This window comes from Condylura cristata, unplaced genomic scaffold (genome assembly GCF_000260355.1).
Source record: "Condylura cristata isolate star-nosed mole 26May11 unplaced genomic scaffold, ConCri1.0 scaffold00010, whole genome shotgun sequence".
NCBI lineage: Eukaryota > Metazoa > Chordata > Mammalia > Eulipotyphla > Talpidae > Condylura > Condylura cristata.
The window spans coordinates 46,935,691-46,952,230 of record NW_004567111.1 but is presented as its reverse complement, the minus strand read 5'-3'; the positions used below and the strand labels follow the sequence as shown (position 1 = coordinate 46,952,230).

General features: G+C 39.8%; 1 protein-coding gene across 6 annotated transcripts in view; it reads left to right on the top strand.

The window, feature by feature from the left end:
- DCLK1 (doublecortin-like kinase 1) overlaps positions 1-16,540 on the top strand; it is a 322,359-nt gene that overhangs the window by 263,271 nt on the left and 42,548 nt on the right. For all 6 annotated transcript variants that reach the window (XM_012723242.1, XM_004680202.2, XM_004680203.2 and 3 more), the window contains 4 exons: positions 1,735-1,843; positions 8,937-8,994; positions 9,476-9,595; positions 13,580-13,726. In XM_012723242.1, the coding sequence (XP_012578696.1) occupies positions 1,735-1,843; positions 8,937-8,994; positions 9,476-9,595; positions 13,580-13,726 (434 nt within the window). The remainder of the gene's footprint in view (positions 1-1,734; positions 1,844-8,936; positions 8,995-9,475; positions 9,596-13,579; positions 13,727-16,540) is intronic.

Genomic DNA, 16,540 nt, shown 5'->3' with positions numbered 1-16,540 from the left:
CTAATAAAATGACATGGTCCTTGGCTGAGCTATTGGCTAAACCTTCTTAGCTAAAAGCCTAAAAGATACATTTTATAAATATTCAGGGAAAAATAGTTTCCAAGACATTTGGTCGAGATGGATTCTTTAGGGAATGTTCCCACTGGAAGGAAGGATGAAAGTATCTCCTTCCATTTCCAAGTCCAAGAGTTAAACATCCCCCTCCCCACCCCCAAGCAGCCAAAAATGGCTACTCTTGTAATCCAGGTGATAAAGAACCTTAAGACCTTGCCACCTGAGACACGTGCTGTAAATGTGAGAGCTCTGTGATGGTTCTGAAACTTCTCTAACCATCTTTTCTAATTCACCTGAAGTAGACTGAAATCCTCAACTTAAGTCCTTCAGAGGCAAAGAGTGACTTTGGGGATAAGATGGTGGTAGTGGTAGGGAGTAATTGGCTCTAATTTTCACTTCATTCTGTATACCACTGTGATAGGTTCTAATGGAGTAACATGTTGCCTATAAAGAGAGAAAGAGGCTGCACAAATGCCAAGAGCAAAAAAGTGGCAGCAGCAAATGCCCTCATTTGTACAGCACTTTCTAGAAATTGCATCCATCTCTAGAATCCTGAATCAGAGTAAGGGGGCTAGAGCAGTTGTCTGAAGACTGTGAATATCCATTTATTGATCTTCAGTCATACAGACTAAACAAGAAAACAAAATTCACCAAGAAAGCCCACTGACCACCTACACCAAAGGCTTGGATTTTACCTTGAAAAGAAGTATTTAGTCTCAGTTTGTGATTTAAGGTCAGAATAAGAACACATTAAGAAAGCATACTAGGCTTCCATCACATTTTGAATTCAGGTTGCCTGAGGGAGAGCTAGGATTTATAACTTTAAAGCATGTAAATTTTAGAGCTGGGCTATAAAAGGCTTTTTACATCCCTAAGATGTTAAAGGTTATCCAGTATATTTATGTGACCTAAGTTTGGCTTATTTAGTTTTATGGCCTTAGATATTTAAATCATTATTAGGCATTTGTAAAATATTTCAAAATACATTTTAAAGGGGGAAAATGCGTTGTGTTAGTGGCACTAACATAATTGAAACTACAAAACTGTTCTGTTCACAGACATAATAGATATTGCAATTTTAACTCAACATCTGCTACGCAGGCTGCTGGTGAGAACATTTGTTGAAAATCTGCTCATTGATACTGGGAAGGGGTGGCAATCAGAGCTTAGTTCATAAGGAATTTTACGGAGATCTCCATTTCAGGATGTAGGAAAGCTATGTGTCCAAACAGCAGGCACTTTTCATGCTTGTATATGTTGAGCAGCTCAAAGTTCCTTTCGAACTGCATTTTCCTCCCTAGCTTTCCTTAGGAATGTCATTCATCTGAATACAGTATGGCTATATTCAGTCAATGCTATTGATCAAGTTGGCATGAAATAAAGAACAAAACTTCTTCCTCAGACTCCCTCCACCCCAGCCCTCACAACAGAAAGCATAAGGTGCTTTTCCATAGGTGGGAGTGGACCCATCCGTTTAAGGTTTCCTTTTAGTTTATCATTTGTCTTAGTAAAGACTGTTGAGTATATAGTGTCAGCGGGGGGCTTTGCTTCACTCTACAGAAAATGACATATTGATTCTGAATCAGTTCCAGTCTATTAGATGATACTTCTAAATGTCTCCTTTGTGCAACATCTGTGTTCCCTTTTCTACCAATAAAAACATACTAATGACTCTTTCAGAAGTGTCGGAGGAAGGCTTCCAGATTCCAGCCACAATAACAGAAAGATATAAAGTCGGAAGGACAATAGGAGATGGAAATTTTGCTGTTGTCAAGGAATGTGTAGAAAGGTGAGAAGATGTCATTTGCATTGGACTTTAAAGGAAACATTTGGCATTATATTTTCTAAGGTTGTGTCTTTATTTGCAGTCTCTGGCACATATGGAATAGGTTAACGTCTCAACCCCAGATGGAAAAAAAATGTAAAAGAAAGAAAACCTCATCTAACAACAGATTTGAAAAATGTAGTGATTCCTGGGGACAATCTATAAATTAAGGACTTTGATTTTTCTTTTTAATGTACTCAGCAAAACTTTGCCAGATCTTTCCTATAAGTCCTTGTATTTTGTTTGAAAAAAAATAATGGGATTTTTTCCCTAAAATTTTGGGGGATACTGCAGAGGTCAAAAGGTCCTTATATGAAGTAAATGCTTCTAATTTGTACTATCATAAAATTAAATATAATAATCTTGAAGAGCTTGAACTGCAGAATACTGATTTCAACAAAAATGATGTTTAATATATTATGATGCTTCAAAGTGAGTGATCCAAATGCTCTTGCAGAGCCAGAGGAAGAGTTTAGAGTAGAAGATTTATGCCCAGGGTTCTTGGTACCTAGCCAAGGACAGTAACTGTGACTAGAAAAAGAGGTGACAACTGATGAAATGATAGTTCCTACTAAAGTGTCCTCAAACCATGAATCCAGTGTTAGATTTCCAATTCACTTCTTGAGCCCGTGCGTCCTTTATAGAGATATGGTCAACCAGCAGCTTCTCAGAACTGGTAAGCAGAGTCAGGGAGGACTCACTTCATTCCCCAAAGGAAGGTGTTCACCTGCTTTCTAGGGCCCCTCAACTGGGGTTTTCATGAATCCCAGCTGCTCTTCTCTGTCCCCAGTGGGACTGTGTACCCTGCTACGTCCTTCACACCGTAGGAGAGTCATCTCCCTCGTCTACACTGCCAATCAAAGAGGGCACCTTAGTCTGGAAGCATTAACTTGAAGATCCAGAATTTGTTCTTTTCCAAGGGCTTTGATTTAATAACACAGATTTTGCCATTTGGGAGCTGGAGGTCTACCTACAGCCTCATATACCACAAGAGGTTTTAGTTTGGCAGTTCTCGACTCATTTGTTCTCTGTATGTATGTCATCACTCTTTGGAAGAAGCTTCCCTGACTAAGGTTGTGGAGACATCATTATGCTATTGTCCTACAGTGGAGCCCAAACTCTGTTCCTCTTTAAATCCCGCCTGGCTGAGGCTTCCTGACAGCATCCCACTGTAGCCGCCATTGGTGAGAGAAAGGCATGAAGAAGAGTAGCTTGAAAATCCTCCAGTTGATATTGCTGATCACTTTTCCCCCCAACTCTTTCCCTCATGGTCCCACAACCAACATGAAGCTTGATCATTTGTCACATTTCTGCCAAATTTACAGATCTTTCCAGGACCTCATTCTCCCCAAGCAGGAGCAGCTGCTGTTTACTGAGCACAAACTATATACAAAGTCTGTCATTTATGCTGTTCATTTAATTATCATAACAATCCAATAACTTTATTGTATCTCCATTTTAGACCAAAAAAAAAGTCTATAAAAGTTAAATGCTCAAGGTCTCTAAGCTACTGAGTTATTAGCAAGACATAGAGCCAGGTTCATCCAGAATTCACAATTTTGACGTCTTTGCTCCAGACTTAAAACAGTCAGAGTCACACTCACCACACACACACACACACACACACACACACACAAACACACACACACAAAGCATACAAATAAAACAAATTAAATTAGAAAAAACCATTCTTCCTGGAACAAATAGACGCAAGGGTGTGTTTGTCATTTTATATTTTATTTTACTGATTGTATATTCAACTCTTAAAATTTATTTCCACTTTAGTAGAAAATCCCATTTTCAGCATATTGCCCTGCCCTTCCACAGTGGGGTATCTGGGTTTTTGCCAGCGCTCATCATCTGTTGAGTCTGACGTGGCAGCCATGAGCCGCTTCTTGCTAGTACATGGATTGCTGTGGTTTCAGCCCAAATGTACTGTGCTCCCACAATAGAAATTTCTCATTTCTCCCTCCAAAATTATCTATTTATTTCTAGTGTGGGTTGTGTTCATTTTGTGTGAGTTCACATCTTGGGTCTCATTGTATAAACCTTCAGAGTCTAAACACCAGATTGCTCCAAAAAGCCTTAGTATTCTACTCCTGCTGAACAAGGACATATGGCGTATGCCCTCTCTCCCCAGAGGTATCACACAACATTCTTTTAATATTTTCCAGAGGTCCAAGAAAATAAAAGCGAGCTAAGAATGTTATGAATGGCACATACTGCTGGCGGGTATAATCTGCCATGTTTTGAAAAATGAATATGTATGACAAGAACAACTACATCCCTCTCTGTTAATAACATGCTGTCACGGGGAAGATTTTCCTAGAACAGTGCATACAACAGCAAAGCACACGGTCCTTTTCCCCCACAGTCCTGTACCAGCACATCCTCTGGTAGAGGCTGCCAGGCTCACTTAGGTTTCTCCCTGTCCCATTGTAGTAATTTGTCCAGTGGCCGCTGGGAGCCCCTAAGGCATGAAGTTGTGGGCAGAGCTGTTCTCTGCTTTTTTTTTTTTTTAAGATTTACTTATTTATGCAAACAAAACTGGGGTACAGGCCCGAGGTGCAGGGATGAAGAGAGGATTCACCAGAGACAGTGGGAAGCAGAACAGGCAGATCGATGAAGTACACTGCTGAGGGGGACAGCAGGTGAGACAGGAAAGGTCTGCTGCACCATGTGGGTGAAGGTGTTTTATAGATGCCCCAAGGTAAGCTCAATGAGCTGAGATGCATTAGCGACAGGTCATGGCACAGGTAGAGGCTTTTGAAGAGGTTCTGCTCATCTCGGGCTCTCCTGGCTCATGTGTGCTAGTTACATCCACAACAGGAGTATGTGCATTGGGGTCCCGAGTAGTGGGACCGAGGTGGCTCTACACTCTCCTCCTTCCTGCAATGCTTGCATTTTTTTTTGTAAAGATTTATTCATTTATTCACATAGAACTGGGGTACAGATCAGAGATGCGGAGGGTGAGAGGATTCACCAGAGACAGAGTGGGAAGCAGAACAGGCAGATCAATGAAGTACACTGCTGAGGGGAGCAGCGGGTGGGCCAGGAGAGGTCTGCCTCTCCATGTGGAGCTCCTCCGAGGTAGGCAGGGATCGAACTCATGCGGAAGTGGCTTAAGCTTCTTAGTGCTGTGCTTTAACCCGCTGCGCCACCAGGGAGGGCCCAATGCTTGCATTTTTTTCATAATGTAGGCCTCAGAACTGTATGAAAAGTTTAGCTGCTGCTAACTCCCTCTCTCCCTCCATCTATAAACCTGAAGGAACTGTTCAGCAAAACCACTGACTTAAGCAATGAACAGAGGCAGGCGCAGACCTTCTGGAACCAGTGAGACTCCAGTGTCAATGGGTTTCATCCACCTGTGCTGTAGAATCTCAAGGACAAGGCTCCTATAGGTGGAAGGCATTTCCTTTTGAAGTGAGATTTGGAGGATGAATCATGGTGAAGAAGCTCAGATCTCTCAGAGAGTTAGTGGTGGTCTTTCTTATTTCTTTTCCTGAGGTTGCTGGGGGTGAGAGTCCTCAGGCCCATGGTCACTTTCAAAATAAAATTCCATTAAGAGATATTGGACAGAACATTCTGGAATGCCTCAATCTGCTACTCTGCTCTGGGGTGGTCTACCCTCTTATGGAAGAGATTGAGATTGGAATTTATTATGACAAATTGGTAAACAAAGGTGCTGTTTGCTAACTCCTCTTTTTGGGAGAATGGGGTCTTCCTGTCTTTTCTAACTGCCACCATCCTTGGGAGTTTCTACAACTTGCTTAACAAGTCTGGAGCCCCTATTAGTACAGACCTGAGCTGGGGCCCCAGAGAAATAAGATGTAGTTCCTCTCCACACGCTTGACTTTGAACCATAAACAAAGGGTTGGTATAGCACTCAGTAGCAGCAACAGCAGAGGAATGTTTGAGGAGCTGTTTTGCCTTTTCCATGTCATCTTACATGAAACCTTGAGATAGCAAAAAATAATAAAAAAATGTTAGTCCATGCCTGCCAGTATTTTCAACACAAGCCCGCCTCCCGTTCTATAAGCGTTCTACTGCCTAGTGCGCAAGGAGGTGGGAGAAACTGGTTTGGAACTGAGAATCACTAGGGTTGAGACAGCTTCCTCTAAGCTATATTTAGCACAAATAATAACTAGATTTACTTCCAAGTTTGGTAAAATTTGGAAATTCATCTTGGAGGACCTAAAAAGCCTTTTTCCAGTAAGCTCTTAGGGCCACTGCACCCCAGACGTGCTGGTATTTTCCCCTCAACTGAAGACAGAGGACATAACCTGGTTGCTCAGCATCCCGTGGGCGGTACACCCACTTGCTCCTTGGGGTTCTGCTGCTTGTCTGGCTGGCTGTAAAGGAAGATTCTGCCTTAATGGTCGCACCCTAGGTCTTTGCTTTGAGCACTTTAATGTTAGGGAGGCTCACATGGCAAATATGGGGAATCACAAAATTAAGAAACCCTCCACACTTTTCACCACACCAGCAAGTCCATCTATTTCTTTGTGGAGGCGCCCAGCAGAGCCATAAGCTCCACTGTGGTTCTCTGGCTCTGCCTGGGATTTCTGGTTTTCTCTAAAGTAGCCAGGGCAATAGTCTTCTGCCCCTTGCTGCTATTGAACAAAACTTTCAAACCAGATAGGAACACATCTGTGTATTTTAATCTCATTTGCTTTATCATAATTTTGTAATGAAAACAGAATCCCAAAACACTTTTAGCTTTTAGTTTTTCTCGTGCTTAAAATCTTCAAATTTGCAGTCTGTAGAAGCCTCTTAAGAAGAGGCTACATAAAGGAACCCTGGAGCCCTTTGTGATGTGAGGAAACCCATCTTGTGTCTTATTTCACTTTCTCACTTTTCTATTTGCTTGCACATTTATAGTTATAAATGTTTAATATTTGAGTTTCCCTCTTACTCACTTTCCCTCTTTCTCCACCCTGATCCCAGAGCCTTGCTGACTCTCTGGTGGTTGTGTGAGGACATTGAGTTATCCATGTCTTGCATTTAGCCCAAAGCCAAGTCACACTCTGCTCCATCCTGGCCTCACTGCCGGGCCACGCGCCAGAAGAATCAACAAAGGCCAAGTGGCAGGGACACCCTCCAGCCCTTTGCTCCATTGTGTCACAATGTTGAAGTCACTTGGGCTCTTCTGAATGTACCACATTCTACAGGAGAGTCACCCGGAGGTGGAGAGAGGGCTTTACCTGCTCCCCTATGAACCACAAAGCCCTCTTGTGGAGGAGATAGGGTTTCAAAGTGATCCATTCATCCAGGTTTGTTCACCAGATAGAGGCATAACACTTTGCTTTTTGGGGTTTTTTGTTGTTGTTGTTGTTGTTTTTGCAAGCTAGCACAGTGCAGGGTGCGGAAGTTTAGTAGAGCAGCATTTTTTTTCAGAAGCAAATGACCTGAATGCTAAATGATTAAAACACCCTTGAGAAATATTGTTAATATCTGGTGTCTTTATTTGCCTACAGAAGTCATTCAGTTGAGCTAATCATAGAATGTGGAAATCCCTCTTTGACTCTCTATTCTGTAGATTTTAAAAGTGCTGTTTGAAAATTTTGTTGCTGCTCTCGTACTCATTTGGATCCATAAAATTGTTTTCTACCCATAGGTAAAAAGTTAGGCTCTTTTGATTTCCCACCATAAATGATATGGCAATGCTGGTAAATAGGGGTTATTATGATTATTAAGTATTCATTGTGTCCTTAAATAATCCTATTGTGTTTAACTCTGTGAAGTCTTAAAATACATTAACAGAAGTTAGGAAGTTATTTAAAGGTAGTGGTAATGACTAAGCCCTCTTTTCCACATCCACCACGAAGAAGGGGCAGTGTTCCCTAGACTATCTGTGAAGCAGAGACCTCAGGAACTCAGAACCTTGATTTAAACTCAGTCATGTGGCGTTGGGAAAGTGACTCAATTTTTTTTTTAAGATTTTATTTATTTATGCATACTGGGGTACACGCCAGAGGTGCAGGGGCGGCGAGAGGATTCACCAGAAACAGTGGGGGAGTAGAACAGGCAGACGACAATGTCTACTGCTGAGGGGAGCAGTGGGCGAGACAAGAGAGGTCTGCCTCGCCATGTGAATCACCTCCGGGGCAAGGATGGAACTTGCACTAAAGAGGCCAAGGCTTGGCTTAGCTTTGCAGTGCTGCGCTCCAACTCACAGCTCACTGGAGAGGGCCCGATTTTTTTTTTTTAATTTATTTATACATACAGAACTGGGTACAGCCAGAGGTGCGTGGGCAGTGAGAGGATTCACCAGAGATAGAGTGGGGAGCAGAACAGGCAGATTGATGATGTACATTGCTGAGGAGAGCAGTGGGGGAGACAAGAGAGGTAGATGCTATGCCATATGGGTCAGCTCCCTAGCCTAGGATTGAACTTGTGCTCCTGAAGCTGCTGTTGAATTTGTAGTGTTGTGCTTTAACCCACTGTGCCACCAGAGTGGGTCCAGTGACGTGATTTTAATCATCACCTTCATTTTGTTTTTAGGGAAATGAGACGCCATCAAAGGTTCAGTAGGTGAAAGAGAACTCAGATAATGGTTTTACCCTTTTTCTCTATATACTTAAATACATCGTTAGTGAGTTACAGTAAACCTCAGCCTTCCATGCCACACAAGGCTAAAGAGTACGAACTGCTTCTTGTATGTTTTCAGTGTGACTGTGACAACCATTGAGGAAACTGTTACAGCCACACTCTGGAAAGAGATTCTCAAGAGGGACTGGAAATGTGTGTCCAGGCTACTCCACTTTAGTGGATGGGCAGGACAACTTAGCAAGGGGAATTATGTATGGCAGTAGCAGTGGTAGTGTTTAAGTACAAACATGACAACATTATAGCTCAAGTTTTTTCTAGATATTTCTATGTTAGCATGTTTTTGGACCCTTAGGTTGACATATTTTGTTTATTAAAAGAGGGAAAGAGAGCACTTACAAAATATTTGCACCTTGATGCAAGATCTATAAGGTGAGAAATTACTCCTTAAAACAGTGATCCATTAAATCTGAAATCATGTTTATTAAAATCACCTTTTTCTTTGCAGGTCTACAGCTAGGGAGTATGCTTTGAAAATTATCAAGAAAAGCAAATGTCGAGGCAAAGTATGTATAAAGTTTATTTTTACAAAACTACACTAGTGGGTAGAGAGGAACACAAAAATGAGCTACCAAATAAACAGAAGTTCACCCTAATTGTACCATATTGGTTGACACTGTTATCTACTAATTCATAGACAAATTTTTGCTATAAATATGCCTGAAATAATATTAGTTGGAATGATTGGTTGTTATTCTGTATGTTATTTTTGTTTGCTTGTTCACTTTCCTTTTATGCACTAAGTTTCATGCCACCTTTCTGTATGAAATTATAGTTCTCCTGACAAAGTCTCAATTTTACTAGCATTATCTCAGGACCTTCAACATCTTTTGGAAATTCTAGGCTATTTGAATATCAAAATGACATACTCATGATATTTTACCAAGATACATCTCCTTCGATCCCCAGATAATATAGTTTTACTCATTTGTACTACAGCCTCATATATTTTGAAGTGTATACTAAGATAACTGTTTTCTTGGACAGGAACACATGATCCAGAATGAAGTGTCCATTTTAAGAAGAGTGAAACATCCCAATATTGTTCTTCTGATTGAAGAGATGGATGTGCCAACTGAATTGTATCTTGTCATGGAATTAGTAAAGGTATGTTTTCTAGAAAAGAAATAACCTTTACAGAGCACTACATTTACTTGTATATAGTGGAGCGAAATCTTTTATTTCTTTCTATCAAGATTCAGTCTCTCCTTGCTCTGATTTAGTATAATAGTTACGAGTATTAACACTAGGATTATGCCTCAAGAATTCAAGTCTTCTCATTGACTGAAATCACTTCCTAACTGTGTGCTTCTGTTCTCTAATATGCAAAATGAGAATAAGGATACTACTTACCTAGAGGTATTATTGTGGGGATACAAGGGTTGGTGCCTACCAGTTTCTGTAACACAGAAAATATTAGAATATGATGTAGAAATGCCTACCACCTTTCAGGGGATGTTACAATCTTAATGTGGTGGCATAAAACTACTTCTTTCATTCTATTCAAACTTAGAATATAGAAGGAGGTAAATGCTGATAATCTAGGTGATCAGTGACCTACTTCTTTATACTTCATGTTTGAACCTTTCAGTAGACTAGGCGTTTTTTAAATTGAAGATTTTGTTTTTGGGACATTAGACTTTTCTCAAGCTTTTCCTACTATGTTAATGCCACTGAAGATGTACTGAATTTCTACTTTAGTTGTGAAGTGTTGTAAGTTAGTAACACTGCCCTCTGCATTAATTGTGTGCATCATCCTGAGTCTGGGGCTTTAGGAACTGTTTGGGATCATATCCCAGATCTGATGGTAGGAATCAGCATTTTGGAGCACAGGTTTTTCTTTTGTAAAGATTTAAGACAAAGAAAGGATTGAATATATTATTCTATTCTGTATAGGAAGATGTAACTCCTAGGCTTTTAAACATTCATTATCAGATTTGCTTCGGACCCATATTCATGCGTGTATACATGTGTATATCATATATATATATATATATGCATATGCATACATATTACATATACATACATATATTATACAAGCACACACACTTTTATAGATCAAACCAAGTTAGGATTAATTTATTTCCGAGAGGGGTGCAGGCTCATTTTTGTTTTAACATAAGGTTATGTTAAACCTGAGGCTGAGAGGGATGGATAAAAATATCAATTGGTTGGAGCTTTCCCCTCCATCTAAAAGTAGAACATGTCTATATTGTATGATTTCCTCTAGAAACACTATTACAATTAATTTACATGGAAAAATGCTTGAGCATTTCCAGACCCAAAAAAATAATCCATAAAATCATACCAAATTGAAACATTCTACTTTCAAATAGCAGGGGAAACCTGCATCATAACAAAGGTCAATTTCATTTATTCAGAAAATTTTCATATTGGCATTTATTACCAGAAATCTTCAATAATTTCCAACATTGTAAATCATGTTTTCTGAGGGGTCAAAGAAAGTTATTTTTACCATGCTTTGAATTTTTACCCCAACCATTTCAAACCATTTTTGTTGCCCCTGTGAGTGCTGTTTTTTGGCTGTTATTTGCAGACTAAAACCAAATTAAATTGAAGTTGAGTAATAAAGGCAAAGCCTCAAGAGTTCAGAATACATTTTGTGGGAAATTTTAATCTGAATGTGAACCATATGCTTTGTCAGATGACTGTAACCAAGTCAGAGTGGTGACTAAAACTGGAGGGTACTCCTGTCACCTAACAGTCTTTACCAGTTGTCTTTGGGTGACCAGACACCCTATCTAACAAGGCCAACAAATGTCTTTAGCCGTGGACCACCTCAACTGTGTCACTGAATTGGGCCCTTAAATTAGTCTGACCCAGCCACTGTGAGGGCAAGTCTGGGGAGCATCCTAAGATGTACAGGTCAGCCCAGGCTAACCCTAACATTCCCTATGAGAAATTTAACTGGGCCTTGCTTTTAAACCCTAAGGATAACTGGGCAAAGGCTTGGTTATCCTGGAGGCACGGGCTGGATGCCTCGTGCAATTGCCAGCAGAAATTTAAGTGCCTAATCCGAAACCTCCCCAAATAGAAACAGGTAATTGCATTTTTTATGGAACTATATGTGTGTGTATACATGTTAGATATGTATATATTATATACATAAACTTACATATTGTACATACATACACACATATTACACACACACACACACATACAATATGCATATATAATACCAACTCTACAGGATAAACAATGTCTGTATTCCAGAAAACAATGAAATAATTAGCATGAGTGTAATACCATCATATTAGGAACCAGATTTCAGACTGTGCCTGCAAAAGAGTGCACGCCCAAGCTGCTACTGACTGGAGAGGAAGGCAGGTTTCAGAGGAGGCAGCAACAGGGCCACACCCCAAAAGATCAACAGAAGTTAGAAAGACAAAGGGAATAGAAGGGCCATTTGGGCAGGGCGCTCTAATGAGGGCAGGTGTGCAATGCCAAGTAGTTTTAGTCAGTTTTGAAGACTAGAGAAGGATATCCTAACTGGAACAAAAGAGAACTTGATAGTAGCAGGAAATAATATTGGACGATTTGTACTGAGAGCTGGGGCAGAACATGGACAGCCAGGGAAGAGGGACACTGGTTGGTAAAGCAAGAGAGGCTATCATCTTGCCAATGGGAAGGTAGCTGTCAGGGCCCAGGATGATGTGGGTAGTGAGCCCTCAGCAACAATGCAGACTGGGAGAGCCCATGACTGCAATTTAAGGGGTACTGCTTGGAGAACTTATATTCTTAAGGTGGAGTGGAAACTCCAGAAGCTGAGGAGACATGCTTTAAAGGAAGCACTACTAGGATATGTTGACTGCTTTGTTGTGGGTAAAGAAATGAATGACAGGGTACCTGGAACACAGATACTAGGACCTCAGTAGTTTTTGCAGGGTTACTACACATAGCCCCACAAGTCTTATTATGTTCAAGTAGCCCGCCATGATTCCCCTCCCCAGAGTGGCACAGAAGCAACCCCCAAACTTACAGATTATAATCTTTCAGAGAAACGGAAGTTGAAAGAAAAAACATTTATTATATAACAAAAATAATAAGGGCTTAGTTTGAGAACTGCTGAGTTTGAATGGACAATGGATGAATCCTCCCAGCTGGAAACTGCACAGGGTGACAGAGGACCGGGCCAGATAGTGAGGTTTGAAAATCGCCAGCATACAAAGGTTATATTTTGCCTTTGCTATTGGAAAATAAAAATTCAGTCCCTTGCCACATTAGGAAACACATGAACACAAGTGGCTGTTCTGTATTGATGCAAGAATGATGCAAATACTAAATTTGGGTTAGTAAATCAGGCCCAAATTCTTTGAAAGGGCTTCAAATAAATGGAACTAAAATTGGAGCCTGAAATCACTGTTTTGCCAAATAACATTAAATTAACAAGGAACAGGGGAATCAAAAGTTCAGATGAACAATGGCTCTAGAAAATTTTGCTATCTCACCACCCTCCACCTTCCCTTTCTCTCTTACCTTTGGCATGACAGTTTCTGGTCCCTTTCTTTGTTCCTTACAAAGAAAACACATCATTGGAAAATAAAACACTATGCCCAACCTAAGAGAGCCAAATATAGAGAATGAAAGGAATGTACGTGTGTATTCACTAGACAGCAGAACTTTTTGGTAAAGGCACCATTTGCAGAATTACCTGTTTCTGATTGGGGAGGTTTAAGATTAGGCATTTAAATTTCTGCTGGCAGTTATGTGAGGCATCTAGCCTGTGCCCTCAGGATAACCAGGCCTCTGCCCAGGGAGACCCAGCTCTGCCACCAGGCTCCACCTTGCCATCCTGGCTGGGGCCTGTGGAAATGATTGTGTCTGATGGCAGGGAAGCCTCGCCCTCCTCTGTCTTGGAGACAATAGAAGAAATTTCCCTGCCTTTAACACAGGAAAGAGAAATCACCATAATGTCTCTGGGTCTTTTAGCAGGAAGTAGCAAGAAAGGCCCTCAGAAATGAGGAGCCGGCCTCCATTCTTTATTTCCTTTCTACTGTGTCAGCTGCCTCTCCAGGCGGCCCCATTGAACCATCTGCTAGTGTGCTTCTCTGCCTGTTCTTTTCCTCTCAGGGAGGAGACCTCTTTGATGCCATTACTTCCACTAACAAGTACACTGAGCGAGACGCCAGCGGGATGCTGTACAACCTGGCCAGTGCCATCAAATACCTGCACAGTCTGAACATAGTCCACCGTGACATCAAGCCGGAGAACCTGCTGGTAAGAGAAATGCCAAGTTGGGGGAATTTGCATTCTAAACACCCATGAGTGAATATGAATAATTCTTTTTTTTTTTTTTCATTTTTCTTTCCTTAAAAAAAGAAGGGGGAAAAAAAACAACATAAAAGCTACTTTCCAACAGCCTCCTGTGAATTAGCTGGAAACGACTAGCCTTTTCATTTGATCTAGAAGGGTTAATGCTTCATTAGGAGTTGTTGGCTTATTAGTAAATAAAAAACTGCAGCAGGGGGGAGAAAGAGCTCTGCAAATCTGTGGCTCTAGTTAACTCTTTGAGCTGGGCATTTCACATATATTCACACTTACAATATTACGTATGGCCCTATTTGATAGGAAATTTTTACTTGCGGAAATAAAAAGTAATGCCCTTTTAGAACACCCTCTTGGTGTTCTAAATTTACATCCCAATAATATCTAAAACCTAAGAGAAAACCCTAGTTAATTTTAAAGACACCAGCCCCTCTACATAAAAATAACATTGATGAAGATTGTTTAAAAATCAAAGACCGTCTTATTCCCTTTATGACTTTGGTTTGCTTTGAACTCTATGTTTGTGATCCTTTCGTGGTTCAGTTGTTAAGGGGACAGTATTGAAAAGAATTAATGTGACAGACTGGACGTAGGGAGTTGGCACTGGTGAATATAGGAATAACATAAATTTGCTGGCTATTCAGGTTGGAATTTTAATGACATATATCTTCAGTTTCTCAACCTAAAAAAAATAGTTCTTTTGCTTTCATCACCCAATCCTGAGAGTCATGTGTTGTATCAGTTTATTCATCTCTTCAGAAATCTGGAAATTGAAGATTATCTTTTCAAAGCAGTATTTCTTCAAGAATAGTCCAAAATTCCCTGACCAGAGTAATTCCCGGTTGTAATTATCCAAGTCTCCCTACAGCCCTATCAAATTAGAATCTGGGTGCAGCTCCCCCACACAACCTACATGGACGCTCATATTTAAAGGCAGGAGAGCAGCCTGACCCCCACAGACTGAACACAGTCTGTGAACACAGACTGGAACCACCTGCCTTGAGCAAAGGGCTTTACACTCCTGTCATTTAATCCTTACTACAGCCACACAAGGTAAATTCTATCACTGTCCTGTCTCACAGGAAAGGAAAGCGGGTGCTTCAAAGTTAAAAGACTTGCCCAAGGTCATTAGAAGCTCATAAGTGAGAGAACCAAGATCTGGACTAGGTCCTCATCTACTCCAAAACTCAAGATTTTAATCACTGGACTCCATAAAGGGATGAATTAGGAAGAGAAGTTTATTTCATGATTGCTGTATGCCAGGGAACAAAAAAGACATAAGCCTTCATAGCATTGACATTCAAACGGGGAAATGGCAGTCAAGCAATAAATACATGAGCAATTAATTGCAATTATGTTAGCCATCCTCTAGTTACTATTTAATGAAGGCAGCTGAGGTCAGATGACCTATTCTGACTTAATTGGTTCTCAAATTCCACCATCCGTAGTAGCCTAAACATTTTCTCCTGCGTAGTTACCTCCATAAACTGCAGCAATTTTCTCTCGTCTGCATTCATTACTCCTGTGTCCTAAATTATGTAGAATTCTCTCAAGGGAAACAGGCCTACAACTGAGCCTTTGTTTAAAGATTTTCTCTTTCTATGCTTGAAAATTCAGAGATTGAAATTTTAGTTTTATTTCCTTCCCCTTTCACAGTTCAGTTTATGTACTCATTGTTCCCTTGGTTCTCACCAGAGGATTATCTATTTTTGTAAATGCCATACATGATTATATAGCAGTGTACTTTTACTAAAATTACAATTTGCAGGATATTTTTTAAGTATTATGCTCATTCAGATGTATATAAATTACCCCCGAAAGAAGTTCCTTCTTCTTTTTCCCTTTCTTTTCTTATTTAAGAATATATATGTGTGTACACACACACACACACACACACAAACCATTTCAGTCATTCACAACATGTTTTGAAAATATATATAAATGAAAAACTAAAGTGTATTTACTTCTTCAGTACTAACTTCTTACTATAGCGGGAGGTTGTTGGGTTTTGTATGATTAAATCTGTTATAGTATAAAATAGGTAGAATCAAATAAGTGCCATAGTAAAATATTTTTTATAAAAAGGAGTAGAATATGTTTAACAAAATTAGTGTGCCATCACTAATTGCACTTGAGACTTCTGTTAATTTCACATTCTGTGGAATTTGTGTGGAAATTATAGAACCATCATGGGAGACACACTTTCACATCCGCAGGATTAATAGTACTATAAACAGAAGTTCAAAGTCAAGTGTCTCACTCCTCTACTGGCTAATTTTATGATCTTCAGCAGGTGACTTTAACTCCTTTGACTCCTTTAAGAGGATTTAAGAAGAAAAAGAGATAATATGTAACTATTAATACACTTCCTTTATATTCCCTTTGTATTTGTATTAAAAATTAAATTATCCCCTAAAAATAAATGTTTACTGACTGATTACCTTTCATTTTCATTTGACATTGATTTTAAATTTTTACTATTCATTCATGAATGAATTTGCCACCCAATGGCAAAATGTAACAAAGTAAAGTTTTTTAATCCATTTTCTTTTTACAAGAAAAACTATGGAATAAATAAAAAGAGCTCCTGAACACTTTCATTACTGTTTTCATTAGAGGAGATCTCTAAAAAAAAAAAGTATTTGTTAAACTAATAACAAAATTTGTGTACTTATTTATGCAATCCTTATTTCAGCTATGAAGCCTCTTAATTCAGTTCTAGATTTCATTTCATAGAGTATCATTATATACAAAGAAATTTTATCA